General features: G+C 36.2%; 1 protein-coding gene across 1 annotated transcript in view; it reads left to right on the top strand.

The window, feature by feature from the left end:
• CDK14 (cyclin dependent kinase 14) overlaps positions 1-26473 on the top strand; it is a 664696-nt gene that overhangs the window by 548284 nt on the left and 89939 nt on the right. The window contains exon 14 of the mRNA XM_074192846.1: positions 6112-6256. Coding sequence (XP_074048947.1) covers positions 6112-6227 — 116 coding nt within the window. The 3' untranslated portion in view covers positions 6228-6256. The remainder of the gene's footprint in view (positions 1-6111; positions 6257-26473) is intronic.

Raw genomic sequence — 26473 nt, 5'->3', positions numbered from 1 at the left:
TAAAAATCAAGGTTATTTTCTAAAGTTATATTGATATGTGCATATTTAATAACCTGTTTGCTGTTTATCTCTCTGATTATGAGGCATTTTGTTCTTTACTTACCTAGATTTCGGAATTTTCTTTGTTTATCGTTGTGTTAGGTTCCTAACTGACCACAGTATAACCCCATCACTTGGTGATAAAACCCAAGTGGCAGCCTCCCTGAGAAATGATTCTCATGGGGGAGGAAAAAAGTTTGATACTAACTACACATTTAATTATAAATGCTTTCTTTTCCATATATATCCTTACTCATGAGAAATTTGACCACCCCACCTCCTCTGAACAGCCCACATATTTCCTCCTCTCCAAAAAGTTCTTAGGAAAATGAACTGTATCTAGAATTTCAGTGACAGAGGCAAGTATCAGATGAGGAAACTAATGCAAGGTTGGCACCTTCTCTGCAGTTAATAGTCTTAGAAAGTTGCCTGTGGAACAGGAAAATCAAATAATTTGCCTTGAGTCAAACAGCTAACAAGTGTCAGAGAAAGAATTTGAACCCAGACCTTCCTGACCAGTGAATCCTTCTCCTATTTTATTTCTTTCCCCTCAGAAGTCATATAGCTGACCATCACAACAACTCTACCCATTTTTTCCCTTAAATTAAAGATGAAATCCCTGTGGCTAGATAATGAAATGATGATGAATCTCTCTCTGCTTGAAAAAAAATGATACAAAGAGCTTCATTAGTTTATGGCTCATCAGACATCAAACATACGGTTTGTTTTTCATTTAGTGTAACAGATAACCCCAAACCGCTCGGCATTGGTGACATCTCAATCCCATCTGACTCCACGATTGAGCTTAAGCCAGGATTTTGATAGTCTCCGAGTTCTGAATTCTGTAGTAGTGCTTCCCAGTTAATATGGACTTATTAGCCACTTGCCACTTAGTTTATCAGCCAGTGGTTAAATCCAGTTCTATCGGTGGAGTAAATGCCTGCACATTATCACTCGGCAGCAGGCTGCCAGCAGAGACAGCCTTGTCCCCATCATTAACGAGCACAATGTATGCAGAACACCAGAGGGGAATTAAAGCCACAAAAAATACCTCAGGGTGGCATTTTTAATATGAGAATTTAATTTGTAATTTCACAGATTAAGAATTTTGGCTGCATTAATCCTTTTATCAGCTCACAGCAGGTTATTTGCAGAAGCATAACCATAAGGCGATATTCATTGGCAGAAACACGTCTTTGCATAGCGTTAAACATCAGGAGCGGTGGAACCTTTTGAAGGGGGGAGAATAAAGATGAAAAATCATTATATTTTTAAAGCAAGATTCTGCTAAAGGCCTCCGGTAACAATTTCGAGTTACAGAAATGCTATTTCTGTGTCTAGTAGATAATCATTATGGAGCATAAATCCAGTGGCAAAAAAAAAAAAGCACAATCCCAGTATCGAAAACTACAATCACTTCATTTGGAACAACTTGGCCCTACTTGTAAACATGTTTACAAAACAAAGGATTCACAGACTTTGGAGTCTTGGAGAAATATTCCCTTTATGGGAAATGACTAGTTTAGGGACTTTGTTGCTAAGTTCAGGTTTCCCCCCATGGTCAAAGGTTTTCCTTACAAACTTCCACAATGATAATTTGAGTATATGTAGAATCATATGAATGAAAATAGACAGTAGAGTGGGCAGCCATACCAATATATAAGCTGGTTTCCTCTCCCAAGGGCTTTTTTTTTTTTTAAGGAGGCCTTCATGGTAAGGAACCTTGCAGAATCAATAAAGGAGTTGGCCTAGGGACTAAATCTTGGTTTGGATTCATACACCAGAATAGACCTAATATAGTCAAAAATGACTTGTGACTCTTTTGGGAAAGTAACAGTGAAGGGAAAAGACTTCTCTAACCTGGAAACAAAAGCTATTTAGGAAGGCAGGAAGGAGAGAAGGAGGAAGGAAGGGAAGGAGAGAGGAAAGGAAGAAAGAAGGGAGGAAAGGGAGAGGGGAGGTAGGGAAGGAAGGAAGAACAGAGAGAAGGAGGGAGGAAAGGAAGGAAGAAGTTAGGGAAAGAAGGAGGGCAGGAAGAAAGGAATTTAGATACTTAAGGGACAATGTGATTCTCATAATTTCTTCTTCCCCTTCTTTATAACCCAAACTCTGTACTATAAAAATATTATACTTTGATTTCATTGGGTAAGATGCTTTTAGTCACTAACATTGGCTTGAAAAAATGAAGAATCTGCCTGTTATTCAGTATGCTACTCTCCCTATTACGAAAGGACACACAAATTTTAACATTGCTCTTTATTTTACTTCTTTAAACTATCTCAGCCCATCTGCATAGGACCCATATGTTTAAATAATTTATAACCCACCTTCAAATGAAACAAGGCAAGAAACATTTTAGCGTGAACAAGAATAATCAGTGGTGAAGACTTCCTGTACCCTAGCTCTAGAAGGTGGTTAATTTTTGTGTCTCTTATTCCCCATCCCTTGCCATTCACCCTCCATCCTAATGCCCCACCAGTCTTGCTCCACTTCTTCACAAAGATTTACTTGCTAAGAGGGAAAGAGAGGATTGGGCATAGATGGAATTCATTACTTTCACCAAATACACTATAGGGCTCTAGTGTATACTATCAAATTTCATAAATAATTAAAGCTGAACTACCCTTGTCAAAGTAAATGAACAAAGTAGACTTTACAGTGCGAAGGCCCTAGTTTTATATGTTCATTTGCTAATTCACAAAATGTGCATCTGTGAAGGATGAATCTCATCTTTGGAATAGCTAGTAAGGCTTTTTAATATATTCTTCTAGAGCTGTGTTCACACTTGGAAGCAATTCTAATGTTTTTTTTTTTAAATATTTTTCAAAGATCAATTGTAAACAAAAAAGGCACACATTCACCCAAAAGAAAATGAGAACTCACCTGTTACCAAATTGCTCATGAGTTCACCTAAGGATCTTTGCTTGTTCATAAAGAATCCTAGAATGTTAAAGCTGGGAGAAACTTTAGAGATGTCAACTTTATTTTACATATGAGGAAACTGAGCCCAAGATTATAAAGTCTCTTGCCCACAGCCACATTGGAAGTTAGAAAGTTAGAAAGACATGATGGTATCTGTCTCTCATCTCTAAGATTTGTTTGTTCTCTGGAATTCTGAACTACAGTGAGCTAGACTGATGAGGTGTCCATTCTTGAGTCCAACACCAACACAGGGAGCCCATGCAAGTAGAGGTCTGCACAAGGAGGAGCAAGCCAAGTCCAGGTTGGAAACAGAGCAGGTCAAAATTCCCATGCTTATCAGTTGGGGGGATTAGGCTATATATGAGTGACTGCTATACTTCCAGATTGAAGGTGCAATAGGGAGATGAGAGAGAGAGAGAGAGACAGAGACAGGAGGGGGAGGGAAGGAGGGAGAGGGAGGGAGGGAGGAGAGGTTAGAGAGAGAAGGATGGAGGGAATGATTAAAATGGGAAGTGAGTTGTTCCTCAGCAGATGTTAGATAAGGAAAAGAATGAAGTGAGGTCAGTTAGCTAATCAACAGATCTTTCAAGAACACTAATAATGTTCTTATTCTTAAGCCATATGTCTTGAGAAATATTTCTTTTTTGGATGGAGCCATGATCTCATCTATGTGCATATCTTCTGTGTAGATATATATCATATGACACACATACTATTTCATCATGTAAGACTTTTCCCACAAGATTTCCTTAGGCATTCTAACAAAAAATATGCTACAGCCTTTCCTTGGACTATTTTAAGCTTCTTTAGGTCCCATGAAAGTCTCTGTCTCTTATCCCTATATTATCAAAGGCAACATGGTAGATAGAGTGCTGGACATGGAGTCAGGAAGATATGGGTAAGAATCCCACCTCTGACATTGACTGGACGTGTAATCTCAGGAAGACATTGCAACTCTAAGATTTAGATTTCTCATCTATAAAATGCAGGTAATCCCTACCTCCCAAAAGTTATTAGGAGACACAAATGAAATCCCATTCAAAAAAATACATCACAAAATTTAAACTGCTATGTCCGTGACAGTTATTATCATTATTCCTACTTCCTAGGCTCTCACCACATGACCAGCACACTTTCTTTTCTAGCATTAGTACAATAATAATCATGTGTGTAAGTTCTTGTGTGCCTCAGAGATAAGACGTTATAACCTACTTGGAGCCACAGTGGATAGATCAGTTGCCCATATTTCATCTTCAGTAAATCCATTCATTACCCATGGGTCATCTTCAATGATCCATCTATTGTTTTGCTGGCATAGTTAGTATATCGTTAGGTATAGTCCCTACTATGCGTTCTTGGCCCCATAGGATGATTTCCCAGTGTGTAATAACTCCCAGTTCTGTACAGAGAAGGTGCTCAAGAAACATTTACTATATTGAAATGAATTGCTGCTGTGCTATATTGAGATGTTGCTTTTGCAACAATTAGTCATTCTGGCAAGAGAGAGGTTAAGCATTCACTAATTCAATAATGTTTATTAAATACATACTTCATTTTTTGAGTGAGGGCACTAGCAGCTTGTGGATAATAGCGGCATTTTAAATTTTGCAGTGCTTTACAAATAGCATGGCATTTTATCCTTGCAACCCTGGGACATAGGTACTATTATTATCCCACTTTGCAGATGAAAAAACTGAGGTAGCCATTAAGAAACTTTCAGGGCAGCTAGGTGACACAGTGGATAGAGCACCGACCCTGGAGGCAGGAGTACCTGAGTTTAAATCCATCTTCAGACACTTAATAATTGCCTTGCTGGGTGACCTTGGACAAATCACTTAACCCCATTGCCTTGCAAAAAAAAAAAAGAAAAAAAAGAAACTTGCCCAGGGTCTCGCAGCTAGTAAGCCTCTGTGGCACTATTTGGACTCAGATCTTCCTGACTTCAAGTTATCACCTTCTCTACTGCACCATGTGGCTGCCAGAAAGGATCCAGAAAGGCCACTTCTAAGAGATGGCCCTGGAGCTACAATCTTAAAGAAACCAGGAATTCTAAGAGATGGAACTTAGAGGGAGAGCATTTCCTGTAGCTATGATCTCATCAGCGTCAGCACCTAACCCCAGTACAGTTCAGAAACCAGCCACATCTTTTCATTCTGTATGACTCTGACTCATGCCCCCTATAAAGTCTCCATGGGTGCTTGGTTCTACCATGCTAGGAGTCTTTCCATGGGTCTCTTGGGTACAAATTCTACCTTGATAAAGATGTACATTGAGGCAGCTAGGTGCAACAGTGAATGGAGCACTTAGCCTGGAGTTAGGAAGACCAGAACTCAAATCCAGTCTCAGATAACTACTATCTGTGTGGCTCCAGGCAGGTTTATTTGCCTTAATCCCCTGGAAAAAAAGGAAGTGGCAAACCACTCCAGTACCTTTGCCAAGAGAACCCCCATGATCACTGTGGTCCTTAGGGTCATAAAGAACTGAACATAATTAAATGACTCACTAACAGCAACAACAACAAATTTGTATATAAGTATAAATCGAGCACCCATGCTGTCCATCATTAGTTATTGTTTGCTCTCATTATATAACCAGGTTATCTCATTTCTTAGTCTTACATCCTTTGGATGATATATTGTGAATAGAACCCTGGGTTTGGAATCAGGAGACTGGTCTTCCCGAGTTCAAATCAGACCTAAGACACTTACTAGTCATACGACCCTGGGCAAGTCACTTAACCTTGTTTGCCTTGATTTCCTTATCTGTAAAATGAATTGGAGAAAGAAATGACAAGCCACTCCATCATCTTTGCTAAGAAAACCCCAAATGGGGGCAGCTAGGTGGCACAATGGAGTCAGGAGGACCTAAGTTTAAATCCAGCCTCAGACACAACAATTGCCTCACTATGTGACTTTGGGCAAGTCACTTAACCCCATTGCTTTAAATAAACTTTTTAAAAAAATCCCAAATTGTATCACAAGAGTTGGACAGGACTGAAAGAACAACAAAAAACTTAAAACTCAACAACAAAAACAACAAAAAACCCCTTTACTTATTCTTCTTTATAATTCTTCATTGGTGATTCGTAGTAATGAAAGCAGAAGGAAATAAGTTAATAAGTAATATCTAAAATTTCTATTTTGTCCACAGTGTCTTCTGTTTTTACTGTCCCAAATGTAAGATTACAACCAGAGGTTGGAGAAAGTATGCGGGCCTTTGGAAAAAACAATAGTTATGGCAAAAGTCTGTCAAACAGCAAGCACTGAAGAACACATGGGTGCCGAAGGGGATGCAGGTAAGAAGGCACACGTTGTTTTGAAAACAAAGCTTTCAAGAAAAATTTAAGCTGCAAACTTTTGTCCCCCATGAAGAGAATATTTCAGATTCTTTTCTGTAGGGTTTGATTTTCTTCTAAATATATCATGGAAGCATTAACATTTTCAATACCATCCATGGTATTGCCATGGACACTTAAGAAGTCAAATTAGTTTTCTATATTCTTCCTATTCCCACATGGCTCCGGAGACCAAGTCTTTTTTTTTCTTTTTTCTTTTGCAAGATAATGAGATTAAGTGACTTGCCCAAGGTCACACAGCTAGGTAATTTTTTAAGTATCCTAGACTGTATTTGAATTCAGGACCAAGACTTTTAAAACTGAAGAGGCCACAAAATGGAACCCTAGCTCAGTTTCTGAAATGCAATGTTGATCTCTAAGTGTTTGGACTTTGCTTTGCTCACTGACCTCTTTTTCAGACTGACTTCGTCCCCTTACTCCTTTCAAACTCATTCCTTGTTTCTCCAGAAAATGGGTTGATTTTTATCAAGAGCCAGGGATGTGATGGAGTCAGTTGATACCAGCTTGGGATTGGTAAATAAGTTTTCACTGTGAGCATTTCTACCTCAGAAAATCAGCAAGTGCTCCAAATTGGAATTTGATTTTTTTTTGTTTGTTTAGATTTAAGAAACTGATGGAGAAAATATTAATGATAAAGGATAAATTTAAAAGTATATCAGTCTTTTAGAGAACCAGTAGTTAAACATTTACCCACACACACCTGGTCAGAGCCTAGACACAGTATGATTAAAATGCCAGTTACCAACAGGAGGCATCACCAGAAACAATTTAGATCAAGGTAGAACATGATACCATTTGCGTTTGTTAGGTGTGAATGATGTTGACTGCAGTACCATGGGTTAGCATCTGCTGTCACTATCCTAGAGAAAACAGAGAGGACCATGGACATGTCACATCAGTAGGAAATTTGACTAAGTCATAATAAGAAACCCAGAGAAGATCAGAGATGAAAATAAGAAAGAAGAAAACCAAGAAGCGAAAACAATAGAGATTAGTGAGATGGCAGAAGGAAAAGAAGTCTGAATTTGGAATCAGAAGTCCTGGGCTTTGATTCTTTTTCTGGTTTGTTCTCTACTTCCTTTGTGGTCTTGGACAAGTCATGACTGGATGTTTATCAATGCCAGGAATGTGTTGGAGCTAGTTGGCACTGGCTTGGGGCTAATCACCCAAGGTATAGGACCTTTGTCTATATCTCTTGACTTTGTATGTGTAATGGTGGATTATCTTGAGATAACAATAGAGATATCTAAATATCTACACACAGTGTATATGTAGTGTATCTTTATAGACTGTGTATTTGTGGTATGTATATTAGATATAATATATATGTAAGTATAATATATATGTAAACACACACATGGGTATATGTGTGTGTATCTGCATACTTACATACATACTTCTACACAGGGAGTCCTAAGAGTCTTGTATAATTTTAAGCTTTAATCCTTTAAAATTTTTAACTGATGTCATACCAGCATAAATGAACTAGACTCTACCTACTGTTGTGGTGATCAAATGAAATAATCTTGTTCACGCACACACACACAAACACAACTAATAACATGCTTTATATATCTTCTCTAAACCATGAATAAATTTATATTATAAATTTTGATTTTTTTAAAACCCTGGATTTCAGGATCACTTGTTAGGTGCATGAACTTAATAATATGAGGAAGTTCCCCTGTTACTTTCCAGACCCATTGCTCATCATGTGCCTTAGGACATGCCTCTTAAGGCATTTTAGGAGCATGGCCCACTATCAAAGTTGCTTCAATGGTTACCATGGTGAACAAGCCTCCTGGTTCTGCTTTGGTCATTATTGACCATGTGGATGACTGGTCAATACTGTAACCTGTTTGACTCACTGAGTTGGGACCTCGAGCTCTCTCTTTTGTACTTTGAGCAAGGAAATTCCTCCCTCTCAGGAGCAGGGTGATGATTTATGAATGATCCTGAGATGAAAGATGACAAGATGAAAGATAATTTGTAAATGCTGGTCAGAATTACTGCAGAACTGAGCCCTTGTTGGTAAAGAACCATAGCCAGAACTAGAAAATCCTGAAATTTCTTCAGTTCTGACTCTTTCTATGATGTAGGAGGGTGGGATTGAGGGGGAGGGGGAAAAACTTCAGGTATTTCAACTTTTCCTTCTCAATATTTTAGCGTATAAAAACTTATAACTCAGATTTCAGATGACCAAACGAAGTCAGGATTTGTGTTTCTGACCAATGACATTGGGATTCTAAGAGAAATGTGATACAGGAAGATAATCATATGCCTTTAAATTATGAAATATATATTTCCATAATGAGGTTCCCAGCTTTATAATTTCCCTACCCAATTCAGTAGAACAGAACTCCTCCAATAGCCAATCAAAGCAGGCATAACATCTTTTAAATTATCTTCATCAGATACATGAAGTCCAGTATCAAAACCACTGTCAATCTGGTAGCCAAAAGCATTCACTGAAAAGAATTTTTAAAGTAGACTTGGAGCTGCCATTGGCAACATTGGAAAGTCATTTGAGGAAAGCATTTTCTCTGCAATCTTATTCATTCATTAAAAAATATGTGTATATATATATATATATATATATATATATATATATATATTTCTGTATATTGTGTGTTTACCTTTTGATTTTTGTTATATGTTATTTATACATGTGTTATTAAATTTAATTAATGTTTAATATTTTCTTTTTAAAATTTGTGCTTGTTATGTTATTAAATATAACAAGTGGAGGCAAGCCTATGCCTCCTCTGTGAGCATTATTCCTCTAGGACTATTTGCTTCTTAGGGCAGAAGTCAGGTAGAATCACCTTCCTGAGTTCAAATCCAGCCTCAGACACTTATTAGCTGTTTGACCCCTGGACAAATCAGTTTCCTCATCTATAAAATGATCTGAAGAAGGAAACAGCAAAGCACTTAAGTATCTTTGTCAAGAAAACCCTAAATGGGGTCATGAAGAATTGGACATGATTGGACCCGACTTAAAAAATGACTGGACAACCACAAAGAATTATTTGGCAGCAACAGATATTTTTATCTTTTTTTGTCTCTTGTCTGTTAAGTTTTTAAAATTTTTATCTTTTTTTCCTTTCAATTCCTTCTTTATTCAGAAATGCTGTTGAAGAACATTGATTGTGTGTGTGTGTGTGTGTGTGTGTGAGAGAGAGAGAGAGAGAGAGAGAGAGAGAGAGAGAGAGTGAGTGAGTTGCTTCTCAGAGTAGCAGGGAGACTGTGGTCCAGGCATTTTTCTGTCAGTCATTGGACATCTCATTTTATTTCCCTGCCTGTGTGGGGGTTTTAAACCTATCTGTGCAATGACTAGCTAATCACTGAAAAGCCAGTTAATAACAGCCATGTATTGGTCTTGCTTCCACCCACATCTAAAGATAAAACTATAGAAGTTTTAGTGTAGAAAGTCTGCCTGAAAAAAGATTCATGGGAGAAAAAAAAAAAAACAATACCATGGCTCCTGAGATTCTGTTTTTCTGTTGTTGATTTAAATAAGTGTTTGAACAGGCAGTAGCATCTTAGACTTGCCCAAATGTCTGTGTTCTGGGTAAAGCAGTGGGAGTGTGGATGGGGGATAGGGATTCAGATATGACAAGGCTTTAAGCTAGTACTTTAATAACCCAGCTTTGGGGACTTAAACCAAAATAACTGTGAAGAAGCATTCATTGTATGACTACAGCCATTGTAAAGATGGAAGACTAAGTGGTGAGGATGATGTGTTTCCAGCCCTAATTTCCCTCCCATATCTCAGCACCAAATTATTTCTATACATGTATGTTGAGGGTCACTTTAATTATTTAGCTAATCATGTTGGATTTGCATAAATTGGCTTTAGTGGAAAGGCTAATAAGATGCATTTTGCTTTGCAGCTGAAAGCAATTTAGGTTTTAGAATCTAGTAACAACCAAGATGAGTTACTTAAAATTATAAGCATCTGTATTTAAAACGGGGTGAGTGCCACTGGATCATTAGGATTTGTTTTTGTTTTTTGGTTTGTGCTTTGTTTTCACATTTTTCCTGTCATTCAGAAATATAGCTTGATGGGTTTTTTGTTTTTATCCTACATGTGTTTATTCACATCAAAGGATGAGACCACCAGAAAGAGAAAACTGGAAATTATATGAGAGGACAAAAAAGTCAGTCTACATTGATAGTTGCACACTTATTCTCATCACTGATAACACCTTGTTATTGTTACTGTTTTGTCATTTCAGTTGTGTTCAACTCTTTGTGACCCCATTTGGAGTTTTCTTTGCAACAGAGAGAGAGAGAGAGAGAGAGAGAGAGAGAAATTTAGACTTAGCTGTATTGACAGAAAGACCAAGTCTTTTGTATGTGTATATGCATATATATATATATATATATATATATATATACACACACACATACACACACACAAATATATGCACATAAAATCTATATTTATATTATAGTGTATATTTTATAATTATGTTATATGATTATAAAATTTAATTATGTTTATACTACATATTTTATATTTATATAAACATACTTACATGCACATACCACACATCTCTAGGACAAGTTTAATTTTACAATCTTAAGAGAAAGGAGTAGGGCAATGCACTGCCTAGTTCCTTCATTGATGGATATAATGAAGTGTCCTTTTGTCTTGATTTTTTAACTTATTTTGGAATATAGGTTGAAAAAATAATACATATGGGTTGTGATATGTTATCTAGCAACAAATCATCTCTTCAAATCTATTACAACTATAGAAATCACAAAAATACTACATTATCTGGAAAATGAAATAATGTTCTTCAGGTTAGATTGGAAACTCACATTTCTATCATACTTTAAGGTTTACAGAGCACTCTCCTGGCAGAAAGGAAGTGTGGTTCCCATTTTATAGATCAATTAGATGAGACCTAAAGAATGGATCAATGACTAACCTAACATCTCACAGCTCCTCAGTGTCAGAACCTTGGGTCTTGACTGGAGTTCTCCTTATTCGAAATTCACTGTGCTCTCTGACTTGGTCTTTCTGGCAACATAGCCAAGTCTAAACATCCAACTGGATGAACTTGTAGAGAGCCCTCTTCCAATCTCTTTGTGCATTGATGGTCAATGTGCTTTATACACAAGAATGTTCAGCACATTTCATTGCTGTGAGTCGAGGAAAGGTTTTTCTCATTTTTGAATTAAACAAATGAGATAATATTTGTAAAAAATTTAGCACTATGGTGCTTAATTCCTTTCCCCTTCCACAAAAAAATGAACTATCATAAAGGGCATTATTGTAATAATAAAGAAAGGAAAACTTAAACTTGGTTTCAAAAAGCCCAAACTTTACAGAGGGTTACTTTTACTCAAACCTTTCCCCTAAAATAGAGGACAGCTTTTTCATCAATATTGTTTTGACAAAAAAAGAGTATCTTTTCCTACTCTTTGCCACTTTCTTATGATAGAGTTTAAGGACTGAGAACCAAAGGTGAATTCTATGTAAACTGTGAAGTTTTAAGGGATTTTTTTGCCTTTTATTCAAAGTTTCTCAAAATGATGTACCATAGTGCTGAACCATAGAAAGCAAGATGACTGGAAGAGCCTAAAGGAAGCAAGGAGGAAGGAAATAATTTCTCTTTTGAATGGCAAGAAGGAGAATGGACAAACTACCCACCCTCATAGAAACTGAGCCTCTGCCAAGCAGAAATATCTCCATAGGAGGCAAGATAGTACAACAGAGATTATGGGGGGGAAATAACCATAGAGAGGTTCTGGATGGCAGAACAATCTAGTCACTAGAATTGCCTTCTTCTTCCTCCAACATGAGAGGCAGTGGGAAGCAAAAGAAGAAAGTCAGTAAAGGCAACAGGGGGTGTCTCATTTCACTTCCGTATTCATGAATCCTGAGAAAATCCTTTATCTGATCATAACTTTTAATCATTCTATCTTTTTCTCTGCTTATGACCTTCTCCTTATCAAGGTTAACCCCTCTACGTGCACAAATTTCTTACTATTTTTAATGGCAGATTTCCCCCTATATCTTCCTTTCTTTCTCAGTTACCTCCACTGGCAGTGACTGAGAACAAAAGGGAATATTATGTGAGAGATGTTATAAAGGTATAATCAATAGACCTTGGCAACAGATTAGATATGGAGAGTGAGGAGTCAAGAATGACACCTAAGTTGTGTAGTTGTCTGAGTGGGAAGTACAGGTACCCTTCACCGTAATAGGGAGATTTGGAAGGGAACATGGTGTAAAAGTAAAGATAATGAGTTGTTTTGGACATGTTGAGTTTAAAATGAGATGTCCACTTTGAGATTTCTAGTGGTATTTGGAGATAAGAGAATAGAAGAAGTCTCTCCTGAGACCAGGAGAATGGTTGGAAGTAGGTATGTAAATCTGAGAATCATTAGCATAAATGAGTCTATGAGAACTGATGAGATATCTAAATGAAATCATATAGAAAAAGAGAAAAGAACCTAGAACAGAATCCTTGGGGATACCCATCTTTATTGGACATGACCTGAATGAAGATCCAGCAGAGGATACTGAAGAGGAATGGTCAGACAGGTATGCAGAGAACCAGAATAGAGGAATGTCATGGAATCCTATAGAGAAGAGGTTATCAAGACGAACAGGGTGGTTGACAGCGTCAGAGGCCACAGAGAATTCAAGAAAGAGGATTAGGGATATAAAGCGAGTAGCATTAGATTTAACCTTTAGATTTAATTCTACCTGCAGAGGTAAAATTAGACACTAGAGCAAAATTGTTTATGGTTTCACTGAAGTAAAAATAAAAATGAGTAGCAATCATGATCCTCAGACAAATCAACAGCAAAAAACAGACCTGAATAAAAGAGATAAATAAGGAAACTACATTTTGCTAAAAGATACCATAAAGAATATCAATTTTATATATATATATATATATATCCGTATATATATATATATATATATATATATATATAGAGAGAGAGAGAGAGAGAGAGAGAGAGAGCATGACATCTACATACTTGAATGAAATTACAGAGAGAAATAACAGCAAAATTTAATAGGGAAAGACCTTAATTTACCTTTCTTAGGGCTAGATGAATCTAATCTAAATGAGTAAAGAAACTGAATAATACATTAGAAAAATTAAATAGAATTTACAATGGAGATTATTGACTTCTGAGAGCCAAGATGGTGGAGTAAAGCAGTAAATAGCTGTAATTCTCCCATATTCACTTTCAAATATCCTTAAAATTGCCCCCCCCCCAAAAAAAAAATCCTGGAACAGAAAAAATTCTGCAAAAAAAGATGAAATTAAACAATCTTTTAGTCCAGGAAACTTGGAAGTTCAGCAAGAAAGGTCTGTCTCACTCAGATAAAAGGGGAACACAGTCCATGGCAGGGAATGGCCCAGCAAACCAGCAGTAAGCCCCACATCACTAAATGAGCAGGAGACCCTGATTCCCAGTACAAATTGGGACAATTGGGACAAATTTGATTGGAACAAATAAATACTAATACCAGGGACCACCCCTTCCCCATGTGCCTCAGAATAACCAGGGGAATAGGCAGATTTTAGCTTGGAGGATTGCTACAAGCTTCAGCAAAGCTCTGGGCAAACTGGCAGCTTCCATTAGCCAGACCTCTGTGTACTTCAGTACAGCCTCAAGGAAATAGAGAAACATCCCAAACAGCTTCAGCACATGAGACATCAGCACAGGACCCCAGCTGTGACCTACAACAGTGCTAGTTACCCCCCCCCACCTCACAATGCCAGACAAAAAGGTCCCTATGGACCTTTCAGTGAAGTACCAGGAAAACAGCGAGGGTCTGTAACACCTTGCACAAGAAACATGAGACAGTGCCACTTCCATCCCAGGAGCAGAGTTCAAATCTAAAAGAAAGGAAAAATGGTCCCAAAAAAGATGAGCAAAATAAAAAAACAAGAAAATTTGATGTCATTTGGTGAGAGAGAAGATAAAGATACAAATTTAGAAGAGGACAACTATGGCAAAAACCTCAAAGAAAAATGGGAATTATCTTGACTGGAAAGAATTCATGGAAGATCTCAAATAAAGAAGCTTAAAAATCATATAAGAGAGGTAGAAGAAATAATGGGAAAAGAAATGAGAATGATGCAAGAGAATTATGAAAAAAAGTCAACAACTTGGGAAAAGAAAACGCCTTCTTATAAAGGTAGGATTGGCCAAATGAAAAAGGATTTAGACAAATACACTCAAAAACTTAAAAAGTATGATTGGCCAGTTAGAAAAAGAAGTACAAAAGCTTCACTGAAGAAAATAACTCCTTAAAGTTAGAATTGGGCAAGTGGAAGCTAATGATGTCAAGAATCAATCAAATAAATCAAAATAAAGGGGGGGGGGAATAAAAGAAAGGGTAAAATAACTCAAGGGAAAGACCAACCTGGAAAATAGATCCAGGAGAGACAATGGCAGAATCATTGATCTACTTGAATGCTATTGTTAAAAGGTCTGAGGACAATATAGACATTGGATGACTCTACCAATCATCTAAGGAAAGAGATTCCCCCCCCAAAAAAAACCCTCCAAGGAATATCATAGCCAAATTTCAAAACTATCAGGTCAATGGAAAAATAATGCAAGTGCCACCCCCCCCAAAAACCCAAACAATTTACATATTGAGAAGCCACAATCAGAATTATGCAGGACTTAAGAGCTGCAACATTAAAGATTTAGAGGTCATGGAACATGATATTCCAGGAGTGCAAAGGAGCTAGAACTCAACCAAGAATCACCTTCCCAGAAGAATTTAGCATAATATTTAAAGGGGAAAGTGGTCATTCAATGAAACAGAAGGATTTTACCCTTTTATAAGGAGACCAGAATTGAACAAAAAAGTTTAATCATTAATACCAATACACAAGAGAAGACTTAAAAGGAAGAAAGAGGAAAAAAACCTATCGGGGATTCAATCAAGCTGAACTGTTTACATTCCCACATAGGAAGATGATACTTGTAATTCTTTAAAATTGTACCACTAACAGTACACTAGAAGGAATACATACATGCATACATACATACATACATACATCTAAAGAAAGGGTGGGGGTATAAAGTGAATTTGAGAAAATGACAGGAAAAAAATTGAGGAAGAGAAAGAAAAGTATACTAAGAGCAGAAGAGAAATCAAATGGGGTAAATTATTTCCCTTGAACAGGCACCAAAAATCCTATTACAGTAGAGGGAAAGATGAGAGGGTCGGTGATGTGCATTGCTTGAACCTTGCTCTAATCAGTATTTGTTGAAAGGAAATAATATACACAATCACTTGTTATAAAAATCTGTCTTACCCAACAGGAAAATAGGAAGCAAGATTAAGGGAAGACTGGGGAAAGGGGAATGGGAATGACAGAAAAAAAAGGTAGAGAGAGAGAGAGAGGCTCTACAGAGAAGCAAAACACTCGAGGATGAAAGGGTGAAAGGAGAGGACAAATAGGAGGAAAATAATATGGAGAGAAATACATGGTAATCATAACCTATGAGTGAGTTCTCCCATAAAATGGAAGCATTGCAGAGTAGATCAAAAAGCAGAATCCCAGGAGACAGATAGATGGTGCAGTAGCTAGAGCACCAGCAAGGAGTCAGGCGGACCTGAGTTTAAATTCAAGCTTCAGACACTTAATAGTTATTTAGTTGTGTTACCTTAGGCAAACATTGCCTTGCAAAAAAAAAACCCCACAATAACAGCAAAAAACAGAATGCTAAAATATCTTTTTTACAAGAAACATACTTGAAGCAGAAAGACACACAGAGAATAAAGGTATGGGGCTGGAGCAAAATTTATTATGCTTCAGCTAAATTAAAAAAAGGGAAAGCAACCCTGATCTCAGACAAAGGAAAGGCAAAAATAGACTTAATTAATAGAGAAAAGGAAGGAAACTACATCATCCTAAACAATACCATGGATAATGACCAATGAGAGAAAAAGCATTATGAAAGAGCAATGGGAAACTTTGTTTATATTAAATTATAAAGCTTTGCACAGGGACGGCTGGGTGGTGCAGTGGATAGAGTACTGGCCCTGGAGTTGGGAGTACCTGAGTTCAAATCCGACCTCAGACACTTAGTGATTGCCTAGCTGTGTGGCCTTGGGCGGGCCACTTGGCCCCATTGCCTTGCAAAAAAAAAAAAAAAAGCTTTGCACAAACAAACCTGTGCAACCAAAAGCAGAAGGTAGAAAGCTAGGAAGCATTCTTCACAGGAAAAGTCTGATTAAAAACTTCATTTCTCAAATATATGGAGAACTGAGTCAAATTTGTAAGAAAACAAGCTACTCCCCAATTGATAAATAGTCAAAGAATATGAATTGGCAGTTTGCAGCTGGAGAAATCAAAGCTATCTACAGGTATATGAAGAAGTGCCCCAAATCACTTTTGATTTTAGAAATGCAAACTAAAACAACTTTGAGTTATCACCTCAAACATATCAGATTGACTAATATAGCAACAAAGAAAAATGATAAATGTTGAAGAGAAGGTGAGAAAATTGGAATACCAAAACACTGTTGATGGATTTGTGAATTGATCCAACCATTCTGAAGAATAATTTGAAACTGTGCCCAAGGGGCAACCAAACTGTGTATACCCTTAGATGTAGCAACAACACTACTGGTTTTTATCCCAAAGAGATCATTAAAATATGGGAAAGGCTACCTCCATGTACAGAAATATTCTTAGCCCTTTTTTGTGGTGGCAAAATATTGGAAATTGAAGGAATGTCCATCATTTGGGAATGACAAAACAAACTGGCATGTGAATGTGATGGAATTCTACTATACAATAAGAAAAGATAAAAGGACGGATTTCAGAAAAACGTGGAAGGACTTGAATGAACTGAAAAGAATCAGGAAACATTTTGCACAGTATCAGCAATATTGTGTGATGATCAACTATGAATGACTCAGCTTTTCTCAGTAACACAGTGATACAAAAGAACAAATGATTTATGAAGGAAAATGCTATCCACATCCAGATGAAGAACTGTTGAACTTGGGGCAGCTAGGTGGTGCAGTAGAGCACCAGCCTGGTAGTCTAGTTGGACTTGAGTTCAAATGTGACCTCAGACACTTGACACTGCGTGACTTTGGGCAAGTCACTTAATCTCACTGCCTTACAAAAATAAAAAACTAAAAACAAACATTAAAAAATGGATGGACTTTGAATGCAGATTGAAACATGATTTTTTGCTACTTTATTCTTTTTTTCCCTTTTGAGCTGTTTTTTTTTTCTTTCACAGCCATGTGGAATATGGAAATATGTTTTACATGCTATCATACATGATCTGTATTAAATTGCCTACTGTATTAGGTAAAGGGGAAGGGAAGGAGGAAGAAAAATTTGGAAATCAAATTTTATGAAAATGAATGTTTAAAGATGATCTTGCCATGTAATTGAGGAAAACACAAACAAGTCACTAGAAAACCAATTAAATAGGAAAATAGAAATCCTGAAAATAAAAGTAGTTGAAAGCAAAACAAAACATTGAATTAATAATTTTTTGTTTTAGACCCATTAACTAATATGATTCAAAAAAGAAAGAAAACCAAATTACCGATATCAAAAAGCAAAAAAGGTAGTTCACAAACAATGAAAATAGAATAAAAGAAATTATGAGGAACTATTTTCCCAATTATTTACCTCCAAAACACTAATAATATAAATGAAATAGATGCATATTTACAAAATTAAAATAGCAAAATTAACTAACTAAAGAAAACTGAAGCAACCTAATCTAAGAAAAAAATTGCATAAGCAATTATGTGAATTCCCAAAGGAGAGAAAAAGATGATTGGATGGATTTATCAGTGAAGTTTATCAATCACATGAAGAAAAATTAATTCCTGTGTTGCATAAAATATAAGAAAAATAGGAAATATTGGATAAGAAGTATCCTACCAAATTCTTCTTTGACCTAAGCTTGGGAGCATCAAAATCGAAAAAGAAAATTATGAATTAATATTCCTAATAAATCTAGATGCAAGGAGACTACAAGAATATATCAAAGATTATACACTTTGGTCAACTTGTGTTTAAACCAGGAATATAGAACTGTTTTAGTATTAGGAAAACAATAAACAAAATTGATTATGTTAATAACAATCCTATAATTATATCAATAGATCCTAAAAACCTTTTGACAAGATATATCATCATTATCTGTTCAAAACTTTAGAATTGATTATGCAGCATGGGACACACTAGCTCAGAACCACCCATCATGGCATGCCCTCATCAGTGAGGGTGTGCTCTATGAAGCAGCTCAAAGGAAATATGAGTTTTATAAATACAGGGTAAGCACCTCAGGTGTTCCCATGGACTATTTGTGTCTGACCCATGGCAAAGTATTCTAAGCTCATATTGATTTGGTCAGCCATAGCCCAACCCACTGTAATTTGTCTCAAGCATAATGATGTAATTTTTGTCTTCTTTAATAATGAAAGACAAGCACCACCAGTATCCATCTAAAACCAGGAGTCAACATGATCTGTAATAAGGATAATCTAGTGACCTTTCCAGTGAAGATAAAGTAAGACTCTGTTATCGATATTACTAGTGCTAGAAATTTAATTTATGACAATAAGATTAGAAAAAGAAATTGAGGAAATATGCATGAACAAAGTCTAAACAAAATGAATACTTTTTGTAGGTGATATGATGGTTTACTTAGAGAAGCCTTGAGGAATAAACCAAAAAAAAGTTAATCAGGAGTTAGCAATTTTATCAAAACTGCAAGATATAAAATGAATCTTTATAAATCATCAGCATTTGTTATATTACCAATAAATCCAAAAGGAAAAGACAAAACTAAATATTCCATTTAAAATAACTTCAGAACTGCCAATACACACACACATACACACACACACACACACACACACACACATATGAACACAACCTCAAAACATTCTAACATATCTAAATAATTGGGGCAATTAACATTGCTGATGGGTAGGTCAAAACCAATTTTAAAAATAATAATACTGTCTAAATTAATTTACTTATTTGGTTGTTGTTTGTCCTTCCTTCTTGAAGAAGAACATGACATCAGATGACAAGCAAATGAAATGGATTTGAATAAGGGGGTGCTGGGCTAAGTCATCAGTCTTTCTCCTCCAGAACCATCTGAATCCATTGTCCAGAGATGAATCAGGATGATCAGAAATGGCCATGGATGTGAGTCAGTCAGGGTTAAATGACTTGCTCAAGGTCACACAGCTAGTAAGTGTCATGTATCTGAGGCTAGATTTGAACTCCTATCCTTCTGACTCCAAGGCTAGTCTCTATCCACTGTGTCATCCAGCTTCCCTACTTATTTGGTGCCATACCAATAAAAGTATCAAAAATTACTTTATACTGCTAGAGGAAAAAAATTCATCTTGGGGAACAAAAGTCAAGAATCTCAAGGAAATTAATGTGAGGAGGGCATCTAGCAGCACTAAATTACATTCTATACTACAAAGCAGTAATTATCAAAAACAATTTGGTATTGGTTAAGAAGTATAAAAGCTCATGTGTAGAAAAAAAGATTAGGTACAGAATATAAGGTAGCAAATGAGTGCAAGACCCTAGTGTTTGATGAACCCAAAGATTCCACCTATTGAAGCAAGAGCTCATTATTTGACAAAAAACTAGGGTAAAACTAGAAACTGGGTTTAGATCACTGTATACCAAAATATGCTCCAAAAGGAGGCAGGATTTAGACTTAAAGGATGACATCATAAACAGAGGCAAAAGGAATAAATTATCCATCTGAGCTATATATAGGGAAAGAGCTGATGATCAAACAAAAGATAGAATGTATCATAGAAAGTAAAATGGACCATTTTGATTACCAAAAACCTAAAATAAGTTATTTTTTTGCACAAACAAAACCAGATTTTTTAAGAAGTGATTCAAATTTATAGGAATAATAATTATTCTCCAATTAGCAAGTGATCAAAGGATATGAATATGCAGTTTTCAAAAGAACAGATTCAAGTAATGAAGCCATATGAAAAAAAATGCTCCAGATCACTAGAAATGCAAATTAAGCAACTTTGAGATTCTACCTCACATCTATCAAATTGGAAAAGTTAACCAAAAAAAAGGAAACTGACAAATACCAGAAGGACTGTGGGAAAACAAAATACATTAATGAATGTATTGTTGGTGTAGCTCTGAACAGGTTTGCCATTCTGAAAATCAGTTTGAAACTTTGCCTTTGATTCAGTGATAAAGCTCCTAGGACAATCCACCAAAGAGATCAAATAAAGAACAAATAGGATCCATATGAGCAAAAATATTTACAACTACTCTAATAAAGAATTAGAAACTGAGGGGATGCCTGTCAACTGGAGAATGATTGATCAAACTGTGATATGTGAATGTGATAGAATACTACTCTGCTTTAAGAAATGAAAAGGGGATACTTTCTGAGAAGAGTTATATGGACTGATGCAAAATGAAGTGAGCAGAACCAGGAGAACAATTTAAATAGTAACAACAATTTTAAAGGTTATTAACTCTGAAAGACTTAGGAACCCTGATCAGTATGATGATCAACTAAGATTCCAGAGGACTGCTGTTGAAAAACATTCTGTCTACCTCCTCAGTCCTGGTACTCAGGGTAGAGATTGAAGCTTTTTTTTTTCATGGCCAATGTGGAATTTGTTTGACTACATACGTGTTTGTAATGGGTTTCGTGTTTATACTTTCTCAATGTGGTGGGAAGGAAGAAAAGAAAGGAGATCTTTGTTCAAAAGAATACATTTAAAAAACAAGTATTGGGTATAATGGACCTACCTTTACTGATGTTTTCACAAATCTACCAATCAATACTGATTGACCCACATTATGATAGAATAAATTTTAAAAAATCAGTCATTTTGTTCTTTCACTGTGCTTAAAAAGTAATACCTTTCCTTTAAATGGCCCCTTAGAGTTTACAAAAATACACTGCATAGTTGATCCCCACAACAACTCTGGACCAGGCACTAATATTATCCCCATTTTATATGAGGAAGTTAGGGCTAAGAGGTGAAGATCTGAATCCAGAGCTTTTTGTCACTCAGTCCAGTCTTCTACTTCAAGTTGACTCTATACTGTGGATACCTGATTCAAAAGAAACCAGAAAGTTGTCCAGCTTTCCCCTTGCTTCTCCCTCATAGAAGAACTAGAAATTCTCTATGTGCCTGTCTTTGAGTATCTGTTTCTATCTTTCTGACTCTCTATAGTTCTCTTTCCTTTCCTCCCCACTTCTTTTTCTGTATCTTTGTGTCTCTTTCCCTTTCTGAGTGTCCATACATATCTGTGTGTGTGTGTGTGTGTGTGTGTGTGTGTGTGTGTACACAGAAACATTCGGCAAACCAGTCATTTTATCTTCCTAGGGAATAGACTGAGATGATTTCAGAATTCACAATTTCCTGTCCTTTGCTTTTGCTTCCTCAGTCTTTGAATTATAGAACTGAAATAGCTGAAAGATAGGCAAATGAATGAAATCGGCATTGGGTAATTCAAAAGTAATTTTAATCAGTCCATGAAATTTTGAGAATTTAATGTGTCATTCTCTTTCAGCATTTACAAGTCAGATGAGATTTCAGGTGGTTGGGGCTAGGGAGAAGCAATGAAGTTTGTGTCTTCTGATTTTTTTAACACTGTTTTTATAACTATTTAGCTTTCATCATCCTATGAGTGGGAAGTTCTTACAAACAGCTAGTATGGGATTTGGTACAGCAGATAATGAGACAGAGTCTGTGATTGGCAATTGGCTAAATTAGGAAGTTATCAGTGAATGTGTTGAACAGTACCAGTAAGCCCATGCTTTTTTTTTATCTTTTCATTTAATGTTCATTCTTCCAAATTTGGGATACAGAAGAAGGAATCTGCCATGTCCTAAGTGCACTGTATTGTATTATTAATACCAGACTAGCAGCCGATTCCCTCTCGACTGTCTTTGTGTTATACTGATGCTCTAAGAAGCATCTGAGCTTAAAAGGAGACTCTTTTTGTTGATGTGGGCTGATAGTCTGGGATGGCATTTGAATGAACAGAGGACAATGTCTAATGACAGTGTCTACAAGTCGAGGCAAAAGAAACTAAACTGTGTCCATTATCCTGTGGAAAGCTCCAGCTCCTTTCAGAGATATTTGGGTCCATGTTTGGGCTTTGTCTCTCAAGGCAGGGGGAGTGAAATCAGTGAAGGGGAGAATGTGAGATTCCCAGACATCAAGGTTTCAATGCCCTTTATCCAGAGTCTGAAATAGCCTAAAGGGAGAGAACAAATCTAATGAAAATCCCTGTTCTAAAACATGTGGTTGTGCCAGGAGAAAAGCATTTTGGCTAAATGGTGACAGATACATTTAGCAAAATACTTGCAATGCAATGGATTCTTTCTTTGGGCATATCTTTTAAAAGCATTACCTCAGTGGCATAAAATAATTTACACTGACTCATTTCAGAGTTTAGAGTCACTGATATTTCTACCAAAATAAGAGTTTTCAGCCCTAGACCAACCAACTCCTCCCAAATAGGGAGTCAGATATTATCAGTGGGTCAGCTGGACTTCAGTTATTTGATCTCACAGTTCCATCTGGTCATAGCTTTCACCAAAAACATTTTCAAAACTATTGTTTTTTAAAAAGGAAATAATAATGCCAAATCATTTTAAATCCAAACTTCCCACCTTGACACCAAACACTGTTGTGTCTTCTTGAGAACAGAACCTTAGGTTAACATCTATACTTTGGTTGGTTTGTTTCAAATTATCACCATTCTTTTAATAGGGTTTGTGTTATGTGCCCTTGGATTTTTAATTGCTCTGGATTATCATTTTCAATGCAATTAGTATAATGCCATCAATTACACATAATAATTACTGTAAATGGGGCTATTGGCCTAATTACTAGAAATGTGGGGAAAGATGTGCGATTATACTGTCCAATTACACCATGTACAGTATTTATTTTATATTATTACATCTAATGGTATAATGATAACACATAATTATATTGTATAATCTTTCAAAAATATATCTGCCCCATGTTAAGATACTATAGTCCTCCGACACTGCCAAATTCAGTATCTTCAGGCTCTTCCTTCTTAAGTAATTAGTTTTTGAAATGGGCTGGGTACCCACTAAGCTTCATTTTAATGGAATAAACACTTTTTTGCACAAGAGAGGAATGCTCTAAGAATAAAAATCTTATTTGACTCCCCCCCCAATAATTGAAAATGGCCACATTATTCTTCAGTCACCTCCTGTATAAAAGCCAGAGGAAATACAGTTCAACTTTGTAGCCTAGAAAAACCTCCCCCATGTCTGCCTGTTTATATTCAGAACATCTATATATAAATAAACACATTTGAATGATGGCAACATTTAAAATATGCTTGGGGAAAAAATGAATTCTTGTCTTGACTGTGAGAAACATTATAATCATCCCTGGTTGCAAATGTACACTTAACGAGCTTCTAGCACATAATTAATTCTGGGAATGATGCTGTTTGACAGAGTAGAATTATGAGAGTTGGGTATTGATAGTGGCAGGAGAAATAAATCTATTTTCCGGGTCTATGGTGGAGTGTAGTTGTGTTCCTTAGAAATTGGCACATCTCAGAGGTGTTGCTCTCAAAATGATCTCAGGATGGAAAGAAATCAGTAATTACCCAGCCAGGCATTCGTTCCATCCTGTCCTAATTTTCCCACCAGTTTTTCAATGTTTCAGCTGCCTCAGAGAGTTAAAGTATTCTCATTAGGTAGCTGCAGAGGCAGCCGGCTTGCCTACTCCCCCATTCTCTCCCTAGTTTCTCCTTTCCCTTTCCTTTTTTTTCCCCCTGCCTTGGGAGTGACTGTGAAGATCATTTGCTGGAATGATTGGCAGGTTAGAGGATTCGATCAGATGAGTTCCTCTTAGTGCAGGTCAAAAAGGCTAGTTAGCAGGAGCTGTCGAAAAAATGCCAGCAGCATCCGAAATGGGAAATGTCATGACTTCCAGGCAGGGGGTGCCACCTGGAACAGAGAGCCCCTAGCTCATTAGCAAGTTCCAGGATGCAAGCTTAACTGGAGGGAGCAGAAGAGGAAAGATAATACCCAATAGGGAAAATTATTGTGAAGTGGAATTGATTTCATGTATAATTTGTTTATCACTAGAGGGGACAAACGTTGTCCTCCTGACATGTGTGGAGGAGTGTGGACTATGAATGAAGCAACTTAGCATAATCTCCAGGTTGAGCTCAGGATTTAAAGAATGCCAACTTCTTTCTTCTTAACTGTGGAAATGATCAGGTCATGTTGTATTAATTAAAGCTGACATTCTCTCAAATGGTTTATATGGGCGATGGCGGCATTTCGGCTGAGATGGAGAGAAATAGACTACTTGGGAAAATAAGGCTGCAGGTTTTTGTGGTGGTGATGGTGGTGGTGGTGTTTGTCCCCCTGCTGCTGTGTAAAAGGAAGATTGTCTCAGTTGCATACTGAATTAGAGGAGAGTTCATGTTTATCTTTAATGGGTAGCTAAATGGAATGAAATCAGAATATCTTTTATGATCTATACTGTAATTTCACTTATAGAGGAGACTATTGGTTCTTTGGAGAAATTGATAATACATCATGTACATAGACATTCATAAATAGATAGACAAGACCCTCCATATCTAGTAGGGGCTTCATGTTTGTTTAATGAATTAATTTCAATGAATCACATTTGTAGAGAAAGAGCTATTGGAGATATAGTTCTTGGGTGTTTTCCATATTTATGATTGCTGATTAAAATTTGATCTGTGTCTTAAGTAAGACTGCTTTAGAATGTTCACTGCCTAGAAGTCAGTTGCACTCTTGCAATTTTTTACATTTATAAAATTTTATTACAAATTGCACATGAAAAAATTTTACATTTTCCAAATGTCAAAACCTAAAGGCTTCCCTAATCGTTTATTTTGCATCTTGTATGTAAACACATAAATGTGTTTATCCTAAAATAAGAATGCTAGTCTCTTCCTTAATAAACGCATAAACATTTATCTATGTGTGCATATGCGATTGGCAAGTCCTGTCTTAGTAGATGAAATATATTAGCATAATTTACCATGATTAAACAAAGGAATATTGCAACCTCACATATACTTATTACAGTAGATTATCAAAATTAGCCTTCAAATACTATTTGAGGTTTTTTGAGTCAAGTTTAAATGCACTTAGGCTTTGTCCCATATATATTTCATGTGAAAATGTATTTTCTTTTTGTGAGAAACTTTTATGATCTCATATATCTTTCACATGTCTTAGATCTTTTCTTGTTATTGCAAGTCACAAATGCTCCAGCCATGAGTCTTTCTGGTTGAATACTAAAGTCTGTTTACTTAGCATTCAGACTTTGGTCAGAACAGAGATTTTCAGAATCCCTCTCTCTGCCTTGAGTTCTTTTTGCTCTTAAATATTGAGACATTTTACAAGGCAGTTATGAAATAACTGGGCTTGTTTTATCAACCAACCACAGACTGTTGGATTTCCCTTTGCCTGTCTAATATGAATAAGCATCTTTTAAAATCTTCTAGTCAAAACAGTACTGGAAAATGCATTTTGTCCTGTGTTCAGAGTTTTAAAAAAAAGCTTAGCATTTAGGTGCTATATATATAGTCATCAAGATAGTCAAAGTGAAGATTTTAACCAGAAATCCAGAATCCAGAAATCTTCTCTTTTAAAAAAAAAAAAAATATATATATATATATAGTATATATTTTATTCTATGGCTCTAGTAATTCTCTAAACATTTTCTTAGGGGAAATTTTATTTAAACCAACTCACAAAAAATCTATAAGTTTATTAATAAAGAACCAAGTTATTACATAGACTGTTTAGATGCTGAAGAAGGTTTTTGGAAAATATATAAATTTACCATTTGTTTCATTTCAATAAGATTCAGAATAGAATTCAACATTTTTCTATTTGATTATATATATGGGTATATATTTATATTTCCAATTACCTATAAGTGAATTTTGTAGTTTGTGTATTATCTTGCAAAAGTTAAAGACCTCCACCCATCCCCAGCTCCTAAAAGGGCTATGCCAAGAGGGAGATTTAGCCAGGCAGAAAGGGATGTAAGGATTTGTGGTTTGTGTCTGATGATAGATGGTTTCTTATTAAATATATTCAGTT

The sequence above is a fragment of the Macrotis lagotis genome, chromosome 7, assembly GCF_037893015.1.
Source record: "Macrotis lagotis isolate mMagLag1 chromosome 7, bilby.v1.9.chrom.fasta, whole genome shotgun sequence".
Lineage (NCBI taxonomy): Eukaryota > Metazoa > Chordata > Mammalia > Peramelemorphia > Peramelidae > Macrotis > Macrotis lagotis.
Note: the sequence above shows the minus strand (reverse complement) of the source record. Positions and strands in the feature narration are given on the sequence as shown.